Source organism: Ischnura elegans, chromosome 4, assembly GCF_921293095.1.
Source record: "Ischnura elegans chromosome 4, ioIscEleg1.1, whole genome shotgun sequence".
In the NCBI taxonomy this organism is placed as follows: Eukaryota; Metazoa; Arthropoda; class Insecta; order Odonata; family Coenagrionidae; genus Ischnura; species Ischnura elegans.
The window spans coordinates 29,837,903-29,863,019 of NC_060249.1; the positions used below are offsets into that span (position 1 = coordinate 29,837,903).

A 25,117-nucleotide genomic window follows, 5' to 3' on the forward strand; every position below is an offset into this window, starting at 1 on the left:
CGCTTTATTGACGTGAATGGCGACCATTTTATTCAATTGTAATGAATTTAATCGCTTGGAAATTTGTGACGAAAGTGGTAACTTCGTGCAAAAAGATGCTTCAGGAAAAATAGTATAATGTCATGACCGCTCACGGAATTTATCATAGTTGACTGATTTCCTGAAAACATTTGCAAGTGATATCTAGATGACCCATACCATTCTCAAAAATTTCTGGTAAAATGAAGAAGCAAGTAGTGTCATAAGAGGGGCGCTTGCTTCCCGCTGGGCAGTTCTTTTTTTTGTGAACATTATTCGCTCAAAAATTATGCAATCAAATCAAATTTCCGGGGTGAAAACCCAGGTTAAAATTTGTCTCCTGAAATTTTGAAATTTAACCTGTTTTTTCTCGGATGCAATTATTTCATACTTGAGAAATATGCAAGGTTTCACAATGGTTTACGCTGCATACTTTTCAATTTTCAAGATGGTAATGTAAGCTTAAAAAAAGAAGACCGTCGCCGAAAAATACAAAATACCCACCGGTCTTCATAGCAGAAGGATTATTTTCGTCCGACGCTCATTGAGTGGAAAACGATTTGATTCGCTAAGTCCAGATCAGAGACGGCTTGAGCCGCCGCCCGACTGGGGGCGAAAGGATACGTTTCAACGACTCGGAAGATCTTAAGACCTGACGCAGCCAATAAGCCCCTACCCTCTTTTCCGCCGTTTTGGCTTCCGAGAGATAAACGTCGCCTTTCATTACAAGATGATATTTCCTGATTGATAAAAAAAAATGATCACTTCTCCCCTTCGCCTCTCCCTCCCTTCTATCACTTCGTTTCATCTTGTCTTCGCAGGGGCTCATACGGTCCATGGGGGAATGGCGGAAAGAGGCTGCAGATTACGAAACGGAAGAGTAACACAAGGGCGGGTGAGAAAATAGTAGTCGACAAATGTTTTCCCCGTCATATACCTTCTATTATCTTTCCCTCAGTTCAGGAAGAAAGAAAAGAATTCCATTCCAACTTTCGAAGTTGCCGACCTCGGGGCGGCGGGGTTAAGTCCTCGCCTGCCAAACAAGAGGTCGCGAGTTCGAGTTCCGCCTGGGTAGGTTGGACCTATCCATGGCACGGCTGCTCATGCATGTGTAATTGTCAAACTATTGAATAAACCTCTACGTAAGAGACCATTATGTGTTGTTTTCGGTGGAATTGGAATAAAAAAAGCAAAATTAAAATTAGTGTTGGTGATTACCGCATTTAACAAGTGGGAGGCCGAGGGGCTGAACTATCCCCTCCGAAATGCTTTTGTAAATATGTACGTACTTGGGTGTGACCAAATTACTCCCCAACTGAAAAACATTCCTCTCTTCAGTATGACTTACTTATGAGTTTTCTTTGCTTCGATCGTATTATTTTGGATCTTTATTCCATCTTGCAATAATGTCATAAACACATGCATAAAATTTAATGCCCTTGACGAGTAAAAAAAGCGGTAGATGGGAATGTAACCCCCGGCCGGTATAAATTTCCTCAATTGAGTGTTCAACTGAGGATCCTTGGTTGAAGACACAGCAGGAAGTGCTTAAGAAGGCCTTCTTCCCTAAATAAGAGATGCTCTGGAGCGATCTACACCACCACATATCATAACCAACTTTCATACAGAAGGATGGATCAGTAGAATTTAAATGTATGCAAAGCATCTAAAATGTAAACCACACATTTCTTTAAATGCATCAAACTTGGCAAAAAAAACAATATCATAACCCCTTTGTGTACAGGCCGTTGATCACAAACAGATTATTTCGATGCATCGCGTATCGCAGGCAATAAGTCGAGAATCCACGCAACTCCCAATCTAAGAAAATTCTTAAATCCCCCTCCATTCCCTAAATTGAAGAGAAAGATAAATTCTTAAATCCTTAACTCCTTACCCAACGGATTCTTCAAAAACCACTGCCGTGGCCTCCCACCGCACCCTGCCCCACTCCCACCTACGTATCCCCGCCGCACACAAGGTCGGAATGAATTGCGGAGCGAATATATATTAGCTTCGGGTTTCACGGGAGCGATCAAAGAGGAGGTGGGGCCTTCTTTCTTTTTTCTTCGCTCCATCCCTCCCGGCCACTCTTCATCCCGTGGTTACTTTTTAAAGTTCCTTCCAGCCGACTCCTCCCCCTCAGGAGCTAACCTACATCTCTGCCTCCTTTTCTTGATTTGTTTACCGGCATCACTTAAGAGGACACATCATTCGTACTCTGCCGGTCTTTATTCCTTGCTTAGTACTCGTTTAAAAAGTGTTTTTCCGTCGGAATTTTCGTCGCAACCACGAATGGACCATTGTCAACATTCGCCACAATCTCAAATTTGAAATCATTCGTTGTCTCGGGTGTGACTTCATGGAAGTGACATAACATAATGGAAAATAACACTATGTAATTCCACAGAAATTTATTAAAAGACGACATAGGTTTCGAAGTGACACGTCATCACCAGATGATTACGTGCCACGTTGAAACTTATGCCTTTCTCTGGTAAATTCACGCGGAATTAAAAGTTTGACATTTAATTACATCAAATTTGAAAATTTTTAACGATTGCACATTAGAAAAACTATGCTCTTTTTCATTGTTTGCCTATGAGTTTTTTTTTGAAACTATGCAAGTGCCAGAGACAATTTCGGATTAAATTCTTCATTTTCGGTTTGTTGTGGCGAAGACAATACATCCAATGGCAATACTGTCAACACCTTCAAATTGAAGATGCTGGTTAAAATTTTTCGCCCTCATCATGCAGGAGAATTGCGAGCCGGCACCTTCCACATGAAGACGCTGGCATTAGCGCTAGCGAATTTATTGCCTTCGCCACAGCAACCGATTGTCAAGGAAAGTGATTGATTTCATGGTGGACCACGGAAACCTCCGTTCTCAAAAAACCAATTTATTCTTGTACCGTTTTGGTAACATTTTATACCATCGTAAAGACGTTTATTGGGTGAGATTTTGATCAAGTTGCGACGGGAGAAGGGTTGTAACTGAAAACCCCCGTGAGGTCGATAGGCGCAGTAAGTGGGCCGAGTTCGGAGGGAGGAATGGGGACGCGAATCAATTGAAAGGGCCTGCAGTCTCCTCTTTCGCCTCTCTTGGCCCGTTAAATATTTCTAGCCCCGCCACTGGGTCGCGCGGAAGTCGACGAGGAATAGACGCAGGTGAGTGACTGATGATGGCAGGTCACGTATGCCTTTCGGAACAAAACGCCTTCGCGTTGAAAGCATGTTCCACGGACAAGGAACTCCAATGCCTTCGGCTTCAGATGCACAGAATTAGAATAGGGTGGTTTCCTTTCACTTTTTTATTGCCTAAATCGAAAGGTTATTACTCCTGGAGTACGCATTTCACGCTTTTAGATTTTTAAATGACGATATCTATTTTTCGCGATTAAATGAAAAGTGAAAATTTTCAAGCGCGCGTGAACGCGACGGATAAGTATGAAGTATGACGAATAAGTGTGACGTCATTCTGGTTCCCGCTATCGTCGTGTGAGGTGACCTTGGGGCGAGGATATATGCGCCGCTGCGATGCAGGATGCTAGAAGGTAGCGCTTGGCTTCAATAAGGATTATTAACACCTTATCAAAAGAAGGAGACTTTCCGACCATAGGCAGTTTTATTAGGTGATTATTAAGAGATGTTTCCCAGAGCTCTGTGCCTCACGTATGCATTGGTAATCTCAGACGATGTAAAACTCCTATCTACTCGTATAGAAACTAGGTCCCTGTGACGTCACGTGGAGTGGCATCGCATGGGCGCCAATCTGGCCTTTATCAAATGCTGTTAAAATTGACCATTGCCATTCGTCTAAACTGGGATTTCTAAAACCAAATAATCTGTATATTATGAATACACTAATGGTAGGTAACGAATCGCAATCAATGCCTTTCGTTTTCTTTGATGAAGGAAACTACCCTATTGAAATATCGATGACTTGTGATTGTTGCCGATATTGGCCGAAAGACGATTGCGCATACATGTCGAGTTTTGTGTAAGTAGGTATGTATGATTGAATGTGTGTTCACGCTCTGATTGCCTGCCCCAGAAAATGAGGAAATTCGGTAATTTTGGTAATCATCGAAGCTACCCATCATCATCAGAGCTAACACTTAAGTTTAATGAATACCTGCAAAACATTAAGAAACGAGAAAGAAAACTGAAATTGATTGAATTTAGCCATCGATTGGCCAATGGCAATCAATATCAATATTCCCTCGGCATTCTAGTGACTATCGACCATCATTCGGCCATTATTCACTAAAAGTGAAAATTCCGAAGCGAGTTATCCTAATAATTTCTGATTCTAGCAAATGTGGTATTTTCTCTGAAAAATTCTGCGAAAAATGGCATAAATCGGATGGTTTTTTCTTGCCCCGTAAGACAATCTTACCGTGATTCGTGCATGATATAACGCTGACGGGTAAGCCATAACGAAAAATGTGTTGCACTCGTAACGGGATGTAATAGGAAAGTTTTATTTTCACCGGGTAAAAATTTGGAAATGGCTTGATAGCCCACAGTATATTTCAAATAAATTATTCTCTGACGGTGCGGAAACGTGGACACTGAGGAAAGAAGACGAGTGAAGATTGGAGGCATTCGAGATGTCGGTATGGAGAAGAATGGAGAGGGTGAAATGGACGGAGAGGAAAAGGAACGACGAAGTGCTGGATATGGTTGGCGAGGAGAGGCAGCTTTTAGATGAAATACGGAGGAGACAGAAGGTATGGATGGAGTTAGTGCTTAGTGGTGAGGGGATGCTGAAAATGGTGTTGGAGGGTAGAATGTTAGGGAAACGAGGGAGGGGAAGGAAAAGAATAGGATTTTTAGATAGATTGAAAGAAAGTAGGCCTTACAGTGAATTAAAGAAGGCAGTGCTGGAAGGAAAGGGAGGCTCCAAGATCGCTTCTCGAATACTCCATGGAAACCTACCTTAATCGGTAGAATACTATAATAATAATAATAATCCCTATGAAAGACTTCTTTGCCTAACCTGCTCTTTTGATAATGTACGCGTCTAGCTGAGTTTAACCTTTATTAATGACCTCTGCAAGTCCTACCTCCGGGAGACATTTTTTTCCACGGTTTAATTGATCAGGGGACCCATCGTCATTTTCTGAATCTGACTCTACAGCAATGACACCTGGCATCGCTGGCATGCATACTCCGATTTAATATTTTATTTTCGATAATCTTCCGTCGTAAATGGTCCAGAGTGGCCAATTGTTGCTAAATGTTGGGAATTCTTGGGTTTTTAAGGTTTGTAATGCCAATCAAGAAACTTATCCAACTATTATTCATTTACTACAACACGATTTTAAACAGTTGGTCCTTAACATCAATACAAATCTTCTATTAACTGGCGTTGATAAAAAAATTAAAAATAGTGGAAAACAGCTTACAACCGAAAAAAAAGCGATTCATTGAGGACCGTTTGTTTACCAATAGCTTTTCTGATTTCAGTCATCAGCATCGAATTTAATCGACGAAATTCATGCGCCCGAACGTCGTTTGCAATAAAATACGATAAAAATCGAATGAGTGGAGCCGAGACATTTCACTCCCTCTTCACGATTACCTCCTTCCGATTCATCGGTGAAAATTAACACAAAGTCGTAACATCCCCTCGCATAATCTCGTCATTTCGATCTTATCGTAACTCTCTCTCTCTCGAGTGGCTTTTCCCACCGCTTACTCGCCACAATACGAAACACCATTCATTCCCTTTGTCCCCCTTGTCGTATCTCTCTCCCTCTAGCTCCATTCTCCTGTCGCGTTCCTATCTCTTGCCCCGTTTTACCCCGCTTTCCGCCGCCTCAAGGACTTCCCCGCCCCACCGCCCACCCCACACTCCCCCTTCGGCCAAATTTCCAGTTTGGCAATCACGTAGTTTCCCCTTCCAACTTCTCCCCCCTAGACTTTCCAAAGCACTCCTTCCTCCTCCTCCCCACTTATACTAACTCCTCCGCTTTATCTCCCAGACGTTATCGGCTTCGGACTTCGCCAGCAAGGAAGAGAGGCGGCACTTCAACCCCCTCTAAGCTTTCTTTCTGCCTTCCTCAACCCAAGTCTGTGATGTAGAGTCGCCTCCTCGTAAACTCATGCATACGCCCACTTGTCGCTCCGTCCGAAAACCTTTTCTTCCACTCTTCCCACTCCGCCACTCGGCATTAACGAGAGATCTGAAGTCAATCACTATAATACATATTATCCTCCTCCGCTCGTTTCTCCTAATCGATGGCATTAAATACGGTTTCGGATTGCCTCTACTGAGAAATTCTGAGAAGTGGTTTGGCAACGTCTTCAGAGGCCTAGGGCGACGCGTAATACGGAGCCTAACCTGAAAGTGTAATTTAAACAAAGGGAAGTTCGTCAGCAACCTACAGGTCGGTGAATTCTTCACGAGATTCCCACCATGTGAGCTTTTCAGTCAGAGCCGAAGTTTCAATGGCTAACTCTGCCATCGTCCGCAGGAGGTTAAATGCCGGGTGAAAATTTGTTCGGGTTTACGCATATTCGCGCAAAAAACAACGACAAGAACGACGACAGCCTATCAGAGACGACCATACGCACGACCGTAGGATACATAAACCCGGACAGTGGATTAACTAGGTCTCGGTGGCGGCGGGGTAACGTCCTCGCCTGCCAAATAAGAGGTTGCGGGTTCGAGTCCCGCCAGGGTATGTTCCCCTGTCAAGGACAAGATTGTTTGTGTAAGTTAACTTGTTTAATTTGTTGAATACCCCGATGTAAAATGGCCAATATGAGCTGCATTCGGTGGTTTGAGAGTAAAATAATATATGCTTTGTGGGGGATGAGGGCGTCTGACGGGGCGACCCCCCCCCCCACAGGCAACGGGGGGTCCGGGAAAATTTTTGAGAAATGCCTGGAAATAGATTTTACATCATTTTGGCACTTAAAATTTAACTTTACGCAGATGCAGTTAATATATATTAAAACTAGACAATATTTTAAAATATTTTTTGTATTTCTCTGAGGATTTTGGGGGGATACATCCCCTCATCCCCCCCCCCATAGTTACGCCACTGAACCCGGACAAATTTTGACCCAGCACTCAACGCCCTTAGGACGATGGCAGAGTGAGTGATTGAGATGTCGGCTCAAAGTGAACAACTTTCTCGTGGGAATTCCTCTAAATCGCGCGCCAAGAAGGCACCAAGTCTTATATTAACCTACAAGTGTATTGCAGCCATGTAAAATATTACATTCGGGCCAAAATTGTTTCATTCTGCCCGAACAAGTGAAAAGGTTCTTTGATTTTGCAATTTAAATTTTAATCAGCAAAAAATGTATTGAACACAGTGCACAATATATTCAATTTTAATAATTTGGTGGCAATACTTATGCACATCCCGATTTTATATTTTTGTGCATATAGTGAAAACACAACATTATCATCAGTAAGAACTCACTCGTTCTTAGGTTTTCATGTTTTAGTTTTTTCTTAGTTTTGCTGACGTCATTGAGGTGCATTAAAATTAAGTTTTCCTTGTAAAAAATGCCTACTAATTGGATAAATTAATCCATGGAATTAGGAAACGCTTCATTCACAATTCATCGAAAACATATCTGACATATTTACTCCTCATCGATTGGCGTATGACAAAGACACGGTATCTGCTGATTTATTTTAGACTGTAGTATTTAATCACATTGATATTACATGCAATTGATTGAAAATTGGCTTTATTGATGGATTAAGAGGGGAGTTATTCCTCACATTTGCACATACAACTGACGTTTCCCTCAAGAGAGGGTTGAAAAAAATAGAATGCCTAAGATTACAAGGTAGCCTCAATGAAAGAGAAAGACAGTTTTGTTTTCCCTTCCAGGTGGATGTGGAGGACAGGAAAAAAGAAAGCAATGGAAGCCACGAAGATAACTTCAAGCCCACCTGCCAGCAAAGCAATCCTCGGACCATTGAGTCGCTGTCGTGGAGTCCAGGCAATTTGTGAACGCGAAGAGATGTAACCGAGTCTTTTTCCCTCTCATTGGATAAAGGGAGGTAATCGCCTTCAAACAAGATTCGGTCAACAACGTAACCACATCTTTTTACGGGGTCCTCAACATTTCCCCCCCGACCGCCGGACGATAATTGATTTCACGATCATCGGTGTCCGACAAAAAGGCATTGTAAAAGCTCAGTAATGGCGAGCCCCAACTCAGTGGCCCGGCGATAAGGAACGCCAGCGAGGAAACCTGTTTCAACCCGTCCATTAATGGACTCTTGATTCGACTGCATACATTCCCCCGCTTTCATTCTCAGCTCGGTCAAAACGAAGTTTACGCTGACCGTCTTTTATCACTGTAACCCTAAAGCCCGATTCATGCAAACATATTTCAAACTAGAGATGAGGGATTGCGGTGAAGACAGATTGAATGATACCTCTTGGACACAATAGTACTTAGGCTGAGTGATGCACTGATAGCCATCTATGTCCCCCTACCATCAATAATGACCGCTGCGTTTTTTATCCTGGTACCCGCTGTACATAGTACATGTGCTACTCGCAGAAAAACCAGATCCGCTAGTCAATGAATATGACGAGGTATTTGAATTAAGTCTAAAACAATTTATTTAAAAATTACTACCGGTTTCTTCTACCAAGCCATTATCAAATGCGTGAACACCAACAATGCTCTTGATAACGGCATGGTAGCCTAAACCGATAGTAATTTTAAAATAAATTATGGAAGTCAAGACGCTACTTTCATTATTTATTGAAATAAAAGAAATTTAAAGAATATTCCTTCATATAAATAGCAAATTATAAAGGGAAGATTATTATGTGCCAATTATTATTTTTTTGTGCTCCACGGATATGAGGCTAGGAAGGGTTTTAGTGAAGCTTACAGTAGCATCTTACCGTTACTTAAAACCTTCCACCATTTTCAAGCTTCTAGTGTCGATTTAATGGCGAGCAGTTGTTGGCGAGGCCAAAAACCTTATGGGGTTCGAGTGGCCACATACGTTAGCTAAGGAAAGTTAGAAAAAAAGAGCAAAGAACTGCAGCGTCCGTCAGACCTATTGGCGCCCGGCACGTGAAAAAAAGGTGATGGACGCCGTCCGCCGTACGTCGGAACGTGGCGGGTGATCGATACATGCCGGCCGGCCAGAGTGACAACAGGTGTGTGGGTGGGTTCGGATGCACCCGTCGCCTCCTGAGCCCCGAAAAAAATCATCTTCTCCCGCCCTTCCCAGCGTGCACCGCGACGCCCGAGGTACGCGATGGGCGTGCCTTCACGCTCACGCGGCCGCTAAAATCATTGACAGCGCTTGGCTCTCGTCTCTGCGTTCGGAATGACACCGGGACATTTCCACAGGAGAATTTCAGTATTCAAGCAGAGGATTTGTCTACGCTGACAATATAAAAACTGAAAAGCTTTTTTTTTTGTGAGTAAAAACGAAATCCACCCTGTGTAAAAAAATGCGTTATGGGAAAAAAACTCTTAATGAACCAGAAAAGTGACGTCGATCATACGCTGAGCATGCTTCAATAAATACCATTTTCGAACATAGAAACTACCACGCGATGTTAAAGTTTTATTTTAAATAACCCGAAATCTTTTTACACGCTTGTAACGCTTTTTGTACGCTTGTAGTAGTTTTGACGAATCGCACAGCTTACCTTTGTATTTTATTAAGTTTCGGGATTATGCGTGTCTGCGCCGGATCCCATATGATCGCTTCATACTTAAGAAGTTGCCGGACGAATGATAAATAACACCTCTCCTCTACTTCTTCATTTAAAACTCTTACCATAACACACCTGAAGAATCTTAGCTTCTTCAGGGCTCTGTCACAAATATTTCTCATGTGTTCCCCACGATAGATACCTAGTTATCGTAACTCCCAGATACTTCACTTCATCTGTCGCCTTTATGTTAGCACCATCCACAACACATACCCCCATCAACACAATAATTATGCCCACAATGTGGCCGAATTGTGGTTTAACTGTGGTAACTATGGCTTGTCGTATTGTTGCCGCTACGGCTGGCCATCCGGCAAGCCGTAGTTTGGCTTGCCAAACACATTCGCAACTATGACCACACTTTGGATCGGCTCAGGAAGGCCACAGATTGGCAAACCAAGCATTTGTAAACATTAGTATTTTACGGTTGCTATTGATACAGGCTTGTTGTTGAGTTATTAAAATGGAATTTGGTTGAGTTTATTGATATAAAGAAAGTGTACTATCAATACTTAAGCCACATTATGGCGGTCTACACTTTGGCCACGATATGGCCGGGGGTCAAAGCCATTATGGGGCCATAATGGCAACCCACTATGGCCACAGTACGGCCACATTGTGGCCACAATTGTATTTTTGACTGGGACTTGGGGTTGTTCTGCTACAAACGCATGAAATTCACCGCCATACCTTTGCTCAGATTATGTTCTTGTTCGCAGTCTTAGTTCAATTAATGAACGTTCGCAATTTGATGACTGAATTTCAAAGTCAGAGTGATCAGTAATTTCACGATACATGATAGCGTCGTCGGCAAATTTATTTTACAGCTAACTATAAGGCGGCAGAGGTCATTTATATATAATGAACAAAAGGAGCCCTATTATGCTTCCTTGTGGGACACCAGGTGTCATTTTGTCAATGTGTTCCTCGCAATAGGTTCCGAGGTGTCAGTGTTATTCTCCGCTGCCACCTTGAGCCTTTATATTAGACTCCGAGGTGTACCGTGAATGGACGCTCCCTTCTCCTGGACCTCCTAACCACCCCACCCCATACAGCGTCAGTCATTGCGGATCATACGCCTCCCTTCCTCTTGTACCCGCACTTTTTTCATTCTGAGCCTCGGTGCTGTGTGAGTATGTGCAAGAGCACACGTGCGCCGCCGTGTGTGAATCAATATTTGGCGCGCGGCAAGTGAAGAGCGGCCCCTCGGAATGCCGGATGACCAGCGGGAGCGGGACGACTGGCTGGGGGAGGGGGAAGTATTGTCCGGCTATGAGAGAGGGGAGGGGAGAGAGCTATTTCCCCATAACGCCCATGCTGTCACGCACTACACGAAAACTTACGGCATTTCGCATAACACGATTTACAGCCAGGAAGAATTGTAGTAAACTGGTTGTCAATGGGAATTACCGAAGAACTAATGCTCAGTAAGTACTTATGCATATATGTATATTAGGCTTGAGTAATAATATTAGAATTTTCAATGACTCCAGTATTATTTTTCGCATTTATTTCCAGCCAGTTTTATCTATTTTCATGAAATTTGCCATCATTGCTCAAAGTCACATTATGTAAGCTTTGGAGTTTCATAAAAGTAAAAAAGTATGGAATAAGAAGAGAAATATTGAGACAAGAAATAATAAATTTTACTTAATCAAAGACATTTACCACAAATCGAGTCCGAGGGGTATATAACAAAATATTTATATCGTGTTTAGTCAATTATAACAAATTACCCTTTTGTAATTTTAGCAGCATTGTAATATTTATGCATTTATTGTCCCAATTGTTATAAAAATTCAGCAATGACGTAAGCATCATTTATCGCTGACAATGAGAGATACTCGCTAATTTCTCTCCTTCTCTAGATCTTACCTAGTGTAGCAGCATGCATAACTCTAAAACTTTGAGGAGCCATAAATAACAATTTTTAGCAATAAAATGATGGATTCCTGCTTTATTTGTTTTACTATTTTAGTTTTGAATAGAAAATTATTTAAAACTCTAATATAATTCATCGTCTTAAGATTCGTTTTTCTGCCCGCCCCTATTCATCTGCCCCAACCTGTCTCTAGGCTTCGACAGGTTATTAACATTATTTTATCGGATTCCATAACACGAAAGAGCGGGTAAGGTTTAAATCTGTGTCTGTTTAAAAAATAAAAGAGGAATGCACATAAAATATCATTTTTAGGTTATTTCACCTATGAAATTTTCAACTGAGTTTAAAGTTTTAACCTGAAAAGGCTGGTCGATCGGGAGGGAGACGTCCTCTTAAGAAAACATCAGTTGAGAAGGCTACTAGCACATAAAAAGTCAGAGTGCTAAAGAGATAGTAAGTCAGAGCGTGCTACGATTTCATCTTGCCGAAGGATGGATTCAATAATTAAATTTGATTACAATAAAAAAAGACCAAGTACGACCGGTCACAAGAGTGTGATGCATCTCCGTAACATCTCTAAATGACCAATCCCTCAACAAAAATGTATCAAAACTATATCAGGGTTCCCACTCTAACTAAATTATCGAATTCACGGTTTTTTCAGGTTTTCACGGTCTAAATGTCGTCAAATACACGGTCTGTGGATAATAACGGCATTTTAGACAGAAATATTGATCACGTGACAATCATCGGCCGCGCATTAACAAAATTTTAGCAAACGCGACAGACGCCGTGAATGTGTTTTCTCTCAAGACGTCACCTGTCGTCAGCTAAATGCAAGTCCTGGTTGTGAGTGAGGGAATGGATGGAGCAGGGAAGTAAAGAAGTGTCTGATTTTTCGCCAGGGTTAATGAACACTTTACCAGTTAACGGTCTTCCAATCACAGGCTTAAGGTCAATGTGTCGCCCTGGCTCATGGACCAATAACTGCTCTCCGAATACACGTGTGTAGATAAATACGTGGACAGCAGGCCGGCCCTTATTTTTCAGAATAGAGATCAGTTATGTTTTTCAGTTTCAAATTGACCCAAACGAGGTTTATATTCACGTGTTAAAATTTGGTTACTTTAAAATAAAGGCAACCCGTCCCCCAAGGACCCGAAGTACTGAAGACCCTCAATTGAGTTTTTCGGGAAAAAAAAGTGCTTTACTTTCATGTTTTACACATAGAAAGTACTCTTTCTGCCCGAAAAACTCAATTGAGGATCCTCAGTACTTAGGGCCCTTGGGGCATGGGCTGCCGTTATTTTAAAGTAACCAAATTTTAACACGTGAATATAAACCTCATTTGGAACATTTTGAGACTAGGAAAACATAACTTTTCTCAATTCTGAGAAATAAGGGCCGGCCTAGTGGACAGTGTCTGCACGTGACTCTGCCTTGAAACATGAACCAAATATCGATTTTTCTTTCCATACGTCAATCGTAGTTCTAAAATCTATTTTGAGACATTTTTAAGGTTTTATGACGAAATTCGCGGCTTTTTTCAGTTTTTTTCACGGTGTACTAAATTCATGGCTTATTCACGGTTGAGTGGAAACCCTGTATACTATGGTGCCATATGATGACTTATTTGATAAATTCTTAAATTCAATCGAAATAAATATCATTTTATCAGCGATTTAGCCCCCAAAATGGAATTTTAGAAACGTAGGCAAAAATGAGTTGTGTTATACGTGTCAACACTATAATTTTGTTGTTAATTCATAGACGTTGTTTGAACCATAGATTTTGTCAAATAAACTTCAAATTTCATTTTTATAAACTATAAACTAAGCATGTATCCACTCTTTAATATTATCCATTATCCCATATTTTTATAAAATTCGTCTTCACAACCGTTTTATTCTGAAATCGCCCTGATTTTTCGCAAAATTTTTAACTTTAGAGCTCGGGCGGCAGTGGTTAATATCATCCGATTTGAAAAAAAAATTGTGCGCGAGATCCATATATCATTTTTCAACTTTCCCGCATGGGGAAAATTTGATCAGGGAAAAAAAACCTTTTTTCGGCCCACCCTACTGTATATGTACCATCTTCGGACTTCCTCACTCTTTCTCAAGCAGTAGCGTCGTCCCTGTTGAATCTAGGCAGTTATGCGGCTCGCGCGGCTTCGTCGCCGCAAGGAGGCGAATGTCTAGCGGGACGGGGAAGGAAGAGAAAACACGAGGAAGGGAAAAAAAGAATTATTCTTGCCCGCAAACCTCGAAGGGTGGTGCGACGGGCATTTCTCTCTACCCTCCACCCCCTCACCCGCCGCATAAGGCCCCCATGCTCGCTCAGCCTCCACCCGCGTAGGGGGGCAGAGAAATCGCGTATTCCTCCCCACCACTGACTCTGCGTCTGCTTTCACCGCCGAGACGAGACGACAGACAGGGGCGGCGGGAGAATAATGTGGACGCGGAAGGCCGCAATGACACGTCGCTCAATTCTCACAAGCCGAGAACACTACACTCCCTCCTCCAATCCCATCATTCCACTCACTCGCGCCTATATATCCCAACTAAGCCTATATACGTACACCTGGGACGCCTTCACTCTCTCTCTCTCTGAAACGGTCGAATTTCGCTGTTATTCGCTATTATTTCGCGTTATTTGGTGTGTCGCACTAGCGAAATTTACGTTATCATTATGGAATGTTCAGGGAACACAGAGTGCACCTTTCCGCATCTGAGAAAATACGGATGTGAATATTTCAATTTGATATTCCGGCAAATATTGATGAGAGTTATACTCTATGCACCCCGAAAGTTGATTGAGTACATTTAAACGAGTAATTGGTCTATATTATTCGTTGAGACTTTCGCAGTTCATATTTTTTAATAAAAAAATTTCGGGTCTAACCAATAGCCGATGGAGGCAGTCAACACGCGTGCCTCTATTGCCGCTGATGTAACCACCAGCAGGGGTCAAAAAACGTCAGGCCAACTTGGTCACGGGGTGAGACCCGAATAACTTTTGCCCTAGGATGCCTTCAATAAATTATTAACAATTAATTTTGATTGCAATCTGACTTTATAGCCATGGTTTACGTTAGTTGTGAACCTTACGTTAGTTGAGAAAGGGGATAGATATAGCATCAACTGGTTATTTTTATAACGACAAAGAGGAACACTAGCGTACCAATGATTTGGTTGCCCTGGAAACTGCTTTCAGGTATCTTCCGGACTTAGTACCATCCGAAATTACGACCAAAATTGTTCAAAAAATTAGTTTTTAAAACTTTTTTTAATCCCCAACTTAATTCAATCTTACTCTTAAAAGCAAAATAAACTTAATCTCCAAAACTTCTTCTCGAGAATACCACGACAATCGCAAGCATATTGAAATAAAAGAGTTCCTATCACGACATTATTCTCAACGGCATTTTATACAAGGAAAGTGCAGTTATGTTTTTATTTACAAGTAATATTTTCTTCGTAACATTTAGATCAAAGGATCGCGTGTAATAAGTACGTGTACTACACCGAGCGAATCTACGTCAGTTGCCACATTAACGTTTCGGCTGAATTTTAACCTATGGATGATAGGTATGTATACGTCAATTATGACTTACGGCCAATCAGACCCACGACAGTCTTCGGAGCGTACCCTGTTCGTGGGTACTATAGCCACGCAGTCCCACCAATATTGGTCGCACTGATATACTCCTCAATGAAAAATGGCACCAATATTGGATGTACTTTTTCTTTGGGGCTTCTGTTTACAACGCGCCCTCAACCGATACACCCACTTAAAGAACCCTGATCATTTCCATCATTGGCGGAGACAGCAATTAAAGACGGGAAGCCCGTTCCGGACATGCTCCCTTTCAATGTTAAATGTCATCTCCTCCGTCGTCCTTCGCTCGTGCAGACAAGAATCGGTATGACACGCGGAAGTCAAAGGACGCATTCTTGGGCCCGCGATTAATGAGCACGAGCCATGCACGCGCGTGACTGCCACTGGCGGCGGGGACCCCGAGTCACGACCCGAGCGCCGGCGACGTGATTTGCCGGCGATCCATCAAATTACTTGAAGCGCGGCGAGAGTTCCAGTACCTGCCTACCTACGTCCGCGCCACCGCCCGCCGCCAACCGCCGGGAGCCGGTCCCGGTTCGGATTCCCGATCAGCCTACTATTCCCTCCGTCAATATTGGCAAGTGGTCGGCTCCCGGTTTTACGGCCTGGCACTATCCATGCTTCAATTACGTTCTCAAGTTTAAGTGGATCCACCGATGAGCGAGATTTTGCCATTGATATTTTTGTGAAAATTTTCAACATTTTTTCCCCGTGATGATTTTTATCAGAAGCATACTTTGTTAATTCTACAGATTTTAATGACGATCTATCGGTTTCAACTATTCATGGTAACCTAAAGTTGTGCAGCAGAGCAGAGAGGCGAGAATATATACGAATGAGAAGAGTTTTGGGGGAAGAATATTCAGATATCCAGGGATTAACGGAAGATGGTTGAAAAAAGAAGATTAAGGGCAAAGATGTTTCATAAAAATCTATATAATTAACCAAGTATTTATTTTTTCAAAACCTTAAAATCCACCAAGTTTCCTCTCTATGAGATAACGCATAATTCCCGCTAGGCACGCCTTTTTTTCATGAAATAATACTCTTTTAAAACTTATGCTTCGATATCAAATTTTCCCATATAGCTGACACCCTTGTTTACTTCAACCTGAATCTCAAATTTGAAAATATCGGCCATAGTTGCTTTTTCTTGGCTTATCCTACCTAACTTAGTTTCGGCTTGCCAGTTAAAAAATTCTTGACGCGTAACCTTCATTCTTGAGATACAGGCAAATGGCTTTTTTATGAAATATACAATATTTTGGCATACGTCTACTGAATGCATAAACCCTGAACATTTCGAGTAGATTAAAAAGTTTCTAACGAGTAATTCTTAGCGAAGAAAGACAAAATACAGCTGATCGAAAGAGAGTGATGATAAAATATAAACATTTCTCATTACACACCCTCGTCCTACATCATTTGTGTGAGCCGAATCGTATTTGCCAGCGCGAAAACCTACCACAGCCGAACCACGTATATGCAAGTTCGAATCAGGTGACCCACTTGACCGGCGCCGAGGGCAGAGGTGGCTTGTTCCAGCGCGCTTATCTCCCCTAATTGGAGCATGAGGCTCCTTGCAAGCGATCCCTAAGTCGAGGTAAGACCAAGGTCCTTGGGTTACGGAAAAATTGGCCGATGCAAAAATAGTTGTGCTCGCGCTTCTATTTAACACTTCACGATGCGTGCTGTCTCTCTGCTCAGGCTCAGTCTGGCTTTTGCTCTCGAGTGATAAGCACGTACGGGTGCGTGACCAAACATAAAGGCCAGGGTTCCTTAACAGCGTCCATTTCTCGTAGGTACACTAAACTGAGTCTAGGGATAGACGAGACTTAACTAATTGGTCTAGTGCAAGCCTCTGTAGACCAGATCATTCTGGTACACCGAATTAGTGAACAAGTGCCATCGTCATTGGGCCTAGCTTCCATGTGGATTACACCGCGCTGTGACGAACAGTGGAACCTCTCGTCCTCGTGTTAGTTAGAAAACAAATTCGACGCTCGAAATAACGGCTTTTTAACATCCGAGGGACATCCTCAAGCTTCTTAAAAGGCATTTTCGTGATTTCGTGTGAAGAACCCTCAATCCCATCTTCTGAACGCCGCATTTCATTCCTGGTTCCGTGTAACAGTGAAGTGTTTAACATTATTACCAATGGCTAAATATTTTGAAGGTGAAAAGCCATGGTCATCTTAATTTTATCGGTGGCTGATGTAAAAAAGGTGATTTCCCGGTCTTCAAGACCTTCAAACAATACACAGGAGTTCATAGTCAACTTTTTTACAGCCCCTAAGCCGACCGCAGCCCATGGAGGAGTATATCAGGAGTTGAAAAGGTTCACTCCTCACGACTACCTCTATGGTGAGTATATGTCATTTATCATTGCTATTCATAGGACTCGACCATTAAGTTACGGTTTTTTACACTGTCCCTTACCACCCACTACTGCATAGTGCACTGTTGTATTTTCTCAAAGAATTGCATCCTTCATGTAGCAGAGGTTTTTTGAATTGCTTACTCTTTCAACTAAAAAATGCCTTTTTTCAAATTTGGGTGGAATTATTTTCGAAGGATTGAAATGAGACGAATGAAATAGACTCGTATGTGAGGAGAAATATATATAGGCAAATTTACACAGACGCGTTACATTGATTAAACCCCTCATTACCACCCAGGAGAGTACTAAGGAGAGGATTTTTTTACAAAAATTTAGGGAATAATATTCTTAAATAATAATTAGTATTGTACGTTTCGACAAGGTGTTTTTTGTATTCCCCTCACATTCCTTATCTTAATACGTCCTCAGGTACAAGTAAGATCCTCAATACGCGGAAACCGTCGAAGAAATAGAAATGCATGGGAGATAGTTAATTTAAATAAATAAAAGATCGTAGCACTTTTCCACAAGAATTCTTGTGGAAAAGTGCCAAGATCTGTTATTTATTTAAATATGTCTAACTTCCACCAATTGAAGCCTGAATCTGTTGAACTTATTCGGAATATAGTTAATTACAGAGTGGAGAGGGAATTCGGTGAAATAAAGCAAATATTTATGCAGTATCAATGACCCATAACCGATACTCTAATGAGCACATAAGAAATCCGGGGTAAGTTTGAAAATGGATCATCTGTAACGACTAGGAGGCTGAGAATTCGGCTTTACCGCAAGTTATCGCAGCCTACGGCTTGGAAAGCCTGATAATTGACAATGAAAATAATCTGTTGTTATATTTCTCTTCTAGTACGAAATTCATTGAGGTAAAATCCGAATTCTCAGTCGAATAGTCATTTGAAAAGGATATATTCTACTGGGACATTTCTAAGGAGCACTATGATCCCTTTTAAATATCTTTGCGACTGGACAAGTCGTGCAAGATCGGAATGTTTCGAGCGTCGTCACGACAGGAGGTGGGACTTGCAACGCTAGGGATGTGGGATAGGGAGAAAATGAGACGGGCGTTGCCATGATTTCTCAAAAGACAATGTAAGCGAATGGAAACGATAGACGTTCTAAAAAAACTTGGCAACGCAGCTAACTTACTCTCGAAGTGTGCACCACGGATTTCTGAAAGCGACTTACTTTCCAGGTACCGAGGTCCCGCTTATTACATTTTAGTCGGTTTTCAGTCAATCACGTGTGCTCCGCCCGCACCCCCAATAAACTTGGGCCTGCCACTCAGTCGCAAAGATATTTGAAATGAAAGTTAGTACAGATGCACCCGTGGTCTCCAAAATGTAATAATGAAGGGTACTCACAGGAGTGTAGGCACTCGACTATAGTGGTGGCGTCGACGAGGTATCCGCCGCAGAGGACGCACGCCAGGTGGGCGTTGACGTCGCGCAGCTTGACCCGTCGTGTGCCGAGGGGAGCGGCGGCCGGGGGCCGGGCCTCGTGGCCCGCGGCCGCGAACCCCCCGCCCTCCCCCTTCTGTTGCGAGGACTCCTCGTGCGGCATCTCTGCTACAGGGTGCACCAGCGGTGACACCTACACAGGAAAAAAAGAACCAATTAGGCGATGACAACTAGAAATGTATTCAGAGAAAAAAATGAATACACAGATATGGGATAATATAAATACATATTTTAATCAATATTCCTAAGAGCAAGCCGATAATTGAACGGTGACAAAGTTTGACGTCAAAACTTACCACGTCCCTAAAATTTTAAGGATATTAGTGTGGAGAGATAGCGTTTTGAGGCCTATTCTATTCATTAGTAATCACTTCCCCTTACTGATTATTTGTAATAGTACCGAAAAAATAAGAGCATAAATTTATTAATTAACAAACTTCATGGAAAGTTCGCAATTCGGCCATCGAAAACACCACGACCCAATAAACGGATCACCTCAGGGAGCAGATAAATTCGAGCATTACTGGGCTCAAATGAGAGGGAAACTGGGACCGAAGCCCCTCCCACCTGACCTCACGTGATTTTTTAAAATCCCTCTCGGGAACGCGTTTTTTTCCGTCAAAATGAGCGATGGAGGCCGATGGGGATGGGGTGAAACGCGTGCGAGCGTGCGTAAAATTATCTCGCGTACGGTATCCGTCGCGTAAACATACGCGCACGGGCGAGGCCACTCTCTTTCCGTGCGTACTACGTCCACGCATCCAATTTCCATATTTTCGATCTCGCGAATAAACACGCCTCGTCATTGAAATCGAATGGGGCGTCGCCGTGCGTGCGTCATTGATTCCCATTCGACGGAGCCGCGTGGGACGCTGGGTAACGCGCGAAATGGAGAGAGCGGGAGAGGCTATTATCGGTCGAGGGGAAGAAAGGTGTACGTAGGTGGGTTGAAAACTGAATTTTCAGCAGGGATCTCTTTTTTTTTTCATTATTGGTCTTCGTCTGCCTGGGGTGCCGAGTTTGCGGGTGTGGTGGTGCGATTTTTTTTTCGGAGCATTGGTGCGGCGAAGTTTTCTCCTCTTGCCCGACCCTTTAAAGGTGCGGCAGAGAGTGGTTGAGTTGTGGCCTGGGTGTATGGAGAGAGGGACTGGGAAAATAAAAAAGACCTCTGGCCGCTGATTCAATCTTTTTTTCCTCGGCTCCTAATTTTTTTACGAGTTTTTCTGAATTCCATTTATTCTCAGGAATTATGTGGCAGGAAGGAGGGATGGGACCAAATGATAAAATATTTTACTTCTTTATAATTCATTCTTACCTCCACACGACCACTAATCCGGCGATAATAGTGAAATCAGGCAACAGAAAGATTTTTCCGCGAAATAACGTAATGGGGGAGTATTTTCCATCCATAGAAGACTTATCAGTATTTATCCTAAACGAACTGAACAATCCAAATACAACTACGAGGCATTGAAAAGAAATCATATGAATCAACTTCTCCACAAAGTATAGGTACATTATGTCGTTTGCCCATTTCAGAAACGTGTTGGCAACGGAAGCAAGAAGCAAAATGAAGAAAATGGTGGGATGGGGACGAAAGATTTTCCATTTAAGTCAAAAATGCAATTTTATTTGCAAGAGTTTTAAAGAGGGATATCAACATTATAGCACTAAACATCGTTATCCTTTAATGCCGAACATGTACTTGACTAGCGGGAATAGAACAGAGCTTAAACCTAATTTTACATACAATTACATGCTGCATTACTGCTTTCAATAAGATTGCTACTGCGGTAGAAATAAGAATTTTTTTCTGTGAAAAAACACTTTATGGGCATATCTACAGAATTTTTTGTTCAAAATATGGAGCCATAAAATGATAGAGTTGGATGGTTTGCCTCTTATAAAGTTGAATTTTCTATAATCTGAAAGTCATCACTGATGTCGCAAGAGACAGTCTCCATTGATGTTCGTCTCGCAAAAAATACTCTTGGATTCATTCCCTTTCTGTACGTTTATTTTCACCGGAAGTGAAAACTGCTTCCCATCGAACTCCACCGGCTCCCCATCACATTTCGTGCTTGAATGGTCATGAAGGGAGGGAAAGTGACCCGTTAACTATTCATTGTTTCATTGAGAGAAGGATATTACCAAAGCGTATAAAAGCATTAATTATTCAACCACAACGTCGATGCGCAATTTAGGGGAAAGAACTCAATTAGTCAGGTTCCAGATAGAGAATAATTATTCAGTAATGACTGCCATCGGCCACACTTTATTTCCTCGCTCCTACTCTTCATCTGTATATAAGCTTAGCATGCCAAATAAATAGTTACACAGCGGAATGCGAGCGTCTAGGAAATTTAGTGGTGTCGTTTTAAACTAAATGGAGAAGGTCCCAAGGTACTGACCTCCGTACTAAGTGGCCGACTTCGGCTGAATGCCATTCCCCAAACCTTCCCACTTGGCGATTTGGCCCGGCGTGTAAGTTCATTCTGTTTGCTCCACCAGATCTCAATTAATGGCCGCGCCGAAGGCGCGTTAAATTGCTGTACCGGTGAGAGCAAACTCACCACAACCAGCCAGTTGACAAAAATAAATTAATAAATGGCGCATTTGTATCGATGTGAGTGTATATGTTTGTACTGTGAAAACGGAAAGAATAAAACAATGCAGATTTTTGATTTATGGAAATTATTATTTTTGTTTTTCTCTTTTTTTTCAATTTTTGGCAATTGAGTATTTGTTTAGATCCATAAAATATTGCATTCCTGTGCAGGTGCCATAAATAAAATTAAACCTGCGATTGGAAGGAGGTAAGATATAGAAAAGGCACATAGACGTGAAAATTTTAAGGCAGTGTAGTTGTAACTTTTGAATAAAATGTCTGTAAAGTTTACATTTGAGCCTTGTAGCCTGGACAAATTATTGGGAATGGATGACTAGCAGTTGAGTGAGTAGAAATGACTTTTTCTCTGCTATTGTGCTTAAAGATGACAGATGTGAATTAATTCGTAGGAACCAAGAAAGCAGATCTTGATTAGCGGACGTAGAAGGAGAAGAGGAGTTATTTTGGGTAGTCAGGGAAGGAAAGGAATCTGGGTTAATGGCTTGGGCAAATGATTTTGTAAGGGGGGGACCTAGCAGCTTAGTACCTATATATCAAAGAGGACAGCCTGGTATCGGCACGGCGAATATGGTCGAAAATTGTAAGAACTCCGGTGAAGTTTCATTACAGCTATTAGTTAGATACAAATTAGAAAAATGGAATGAATACAGATTAATTAACCCTTAAGAGCAAAAGGTTAATGTTTATCAGAGATCTAAAAAGCTAGTTAGTCTCGTAAAAAAATAGCAAATTTATGAACGTAATATTTTTTCATTTATTCGAAGTCTTTTAATGTTAACCTGATGTTAGAATATTGGAAAAAATTCATGGTAAATTAAGACATTGTTGTCAATAGCACGCACAAATACAAGGTTCAGGAAGCGTGCAATAGCTTGACTTTGGGCACAGCCTCGAGAGTATTAGGCTAAGTGTACATGCATGGGCACTGGTCTTGGAGGTCCCCGGAATTGAATAGTATTTCAAAGCGAAGAGGATGGCCAGACTCTTTCCGTAGTGGGCGAGGTTCGACAAATCGATTGGAGCCATACGTTGTGTGTTGGGAAAGGGAAGTTGGGGGAAGGCGAGGGCTAGCGCCACTTTTAATCGTCTCCTCTCATTTCAACCGGGGCAGACGCCGCACCACATGCTACTTTTTCCACCCGGCTGGCAACTAAACGATTGTCCGTATGAACCAAACAGGGCCGAGCGAGACATGTGAAAACAGTGAGCAATAGAGTTGGTATAAGTATACTTTAGCAACGAAAATGGTAAAGGGAAAATTAAACACATCATTGAAAAATTACGGTACTTATTCCAAATTACATCATTTAATTAATAGTAGCGGGCGTAACTTGGTGGAAATCCATAATCGCAGGAATGGAAGGATCAGCAACTTTGCTATTTCCACATAGTAATTTATTGACACCGACCATGGTTTCGTTACAGAGTAACATTATCAAGGTCCTTGGTTACAGAGTAACCTTACCTTGATAATGTTACTCTGTAACAAAACCATGGTCGGTGTCAATAAATTACTATGTGGAAATAGCAAAGTTGTTGATCCTTCTATTCCTACATCGTTTTACATATTTAACTGGCAATGCTTTTGGAAAACTAAGAAACTACCGATAAAGCTCCATAAATTATAATTTATGACAACTGGGAACATGTGAATGAATCCATCTTAGCTCAATTACTTCAAATAATGCAATTCAGAAAATTTCGTGAGTAAGTAAATAGGTTATTTTTGTTATTTTAGCCCTGTTTTGACGACCGATGTCCAATTTTTTAAATTCACAAACCCTCCTATTGAAAAAAAAAGTGTTGGATACCCGTTCCGTGATCTATACAGCCTCTTGAGGGAATTATAACAATCAGTTGGTTTACAATGATGCAATGTATTCTTAAGTCGAAACGTTAGCAGTTTTTAGTAGTACTTAAAATATTAAAATTGTATTAAGTGATATACAATGCATATTATGATCAAAACTACGAAATGCATGAAATTCGGAGAGGTTAATGCACACGATTACCGGAAACTTTTTCAACTCTTGAACTCTAAATGAAGCATTACAACGGATTCATGAAAAAGAACTAAGCTCTCAAGATGCATTTCTCCCGCCTGCTGCTATTTGCACCGTGAACTTCAGCGAAGGAAGATATTACACGGGGCTTATTCGCGGGAGCTGCGTCTGGAGTCCGGATAATGACTTCCTTTCCACGCAGATAAAAAGCGGCAAATATCCCAGCAGAGATTTTCCGCGGGGATTAGGCGCAATTCCCACAATCTCATTCGCGAGCCAGCACTTTTTGAGCGCGGATTTCATGCGAGCGGCAGCGTGCGGTATAACTAATCTCCGTGGCTGCACCGCCGCAACTGGAAAGGTATGTCCTACTCCGTAGTATTAATACGCGCGTCACAAGAACTCAGTTCAATCCTTTCTTCTATCACGAGAATTCTGCCGCTTAGGAAAAAAATACATTGACAAAAACAGTCGAGGAGATATAGATAAACATGGTCAGTAATTGTCGAAGTGCATTTCGTCTATAAATCTCGACACGGGCTCCATTACCGCCAACGTTTTAATGAACTGATCATCTATCGATGATAGGAAAGGGTCGCTCGGCATGTCTATACCGGATGACAGCCATTCAGGCGTAGCAATCGCTTGGTAGAATTAACGTAACCATTATTATTCACGGCGTAAAAACCATATATTCTGAGACGACAATACAATTTTTCTGAATGTCAAATTTCAAATGTTCCAAATTGTTTCCCGGAAGTTCTACGGCTTTAGCAGAAAGAATATATTTTTGTTGTTGTTAAACGAGAATGAAGGCCTATGTTGGCCTTGTTCTCATTCTAATAATTTGAATTAAAAAAATTCGTAGCAGAAGCTCAATGAGAGCGTGTTGGAAGCAAAAATATGTTACCAGGAAGTATGCTTTTAATCAATACTGAAATAAAGGACCCCGCATCAACGTTAAGATATGGAAAGGGAAGAACCGGCAGTCTGCAGAAGCTTTTCCTGCTGGGGTAGAGAACCGCCTTTATAGGACGCGACACTTACGTTCACCTGGTCGTTTGTGGTTTACATTTCCAGTCGCATTATTCATTTACTTATTCAGTTATCATTTTCAAATGTTAAGGGAATGTATATAACTATCAGGAAATTTCAGATAACTAACCTTAACTAGGTAGGAACTTTTCAATAATGTACTAAAACACTAATATGAAAATTAAAACTTGGAGAAAAATTATGAGATAAAAAATTAATTTATAATGTAATGGGAAATTTAGGCAAGGGTCTACTTTATGTATTTACCTTGAAAATCTCGAAATGGTCGCGCAAGTAAACAAGAAACGTGTCAGGAACTAGAACGGCGAAGTCATCACTCTCACGG

The 25,117-nt window shown here is 41.7% G+C and overlaps 1 protein-coding gene across 1 annotated transcript in view; it reads right to left on the reverse strand.

Annotated features, from left to right (window-relative positions):
- LOC124158110 (polycomb group protein Psc-like) overlaps positions 1 to 19,233 on the reverse strand; it is a 243,835-nt gene extending 224,602 nt beyond the window's left edge. The window contains exon 1 of the mRNA XM_046533290.1: positions 19,009 to 19,233. Within this exon, the coding sequence (XP_046389246.1) occupies positions 19,009 to 19,207 (199 nt within the window). The 5' untranslated portion in view covers positions 19,208 to 19,233. The remainder of the gene's footprint in view (positions 1 to 19,008) is intronic.
- Between the last annotated feature and the right edge of the window lie 5,884 nt (positions 19,234 to 25,117).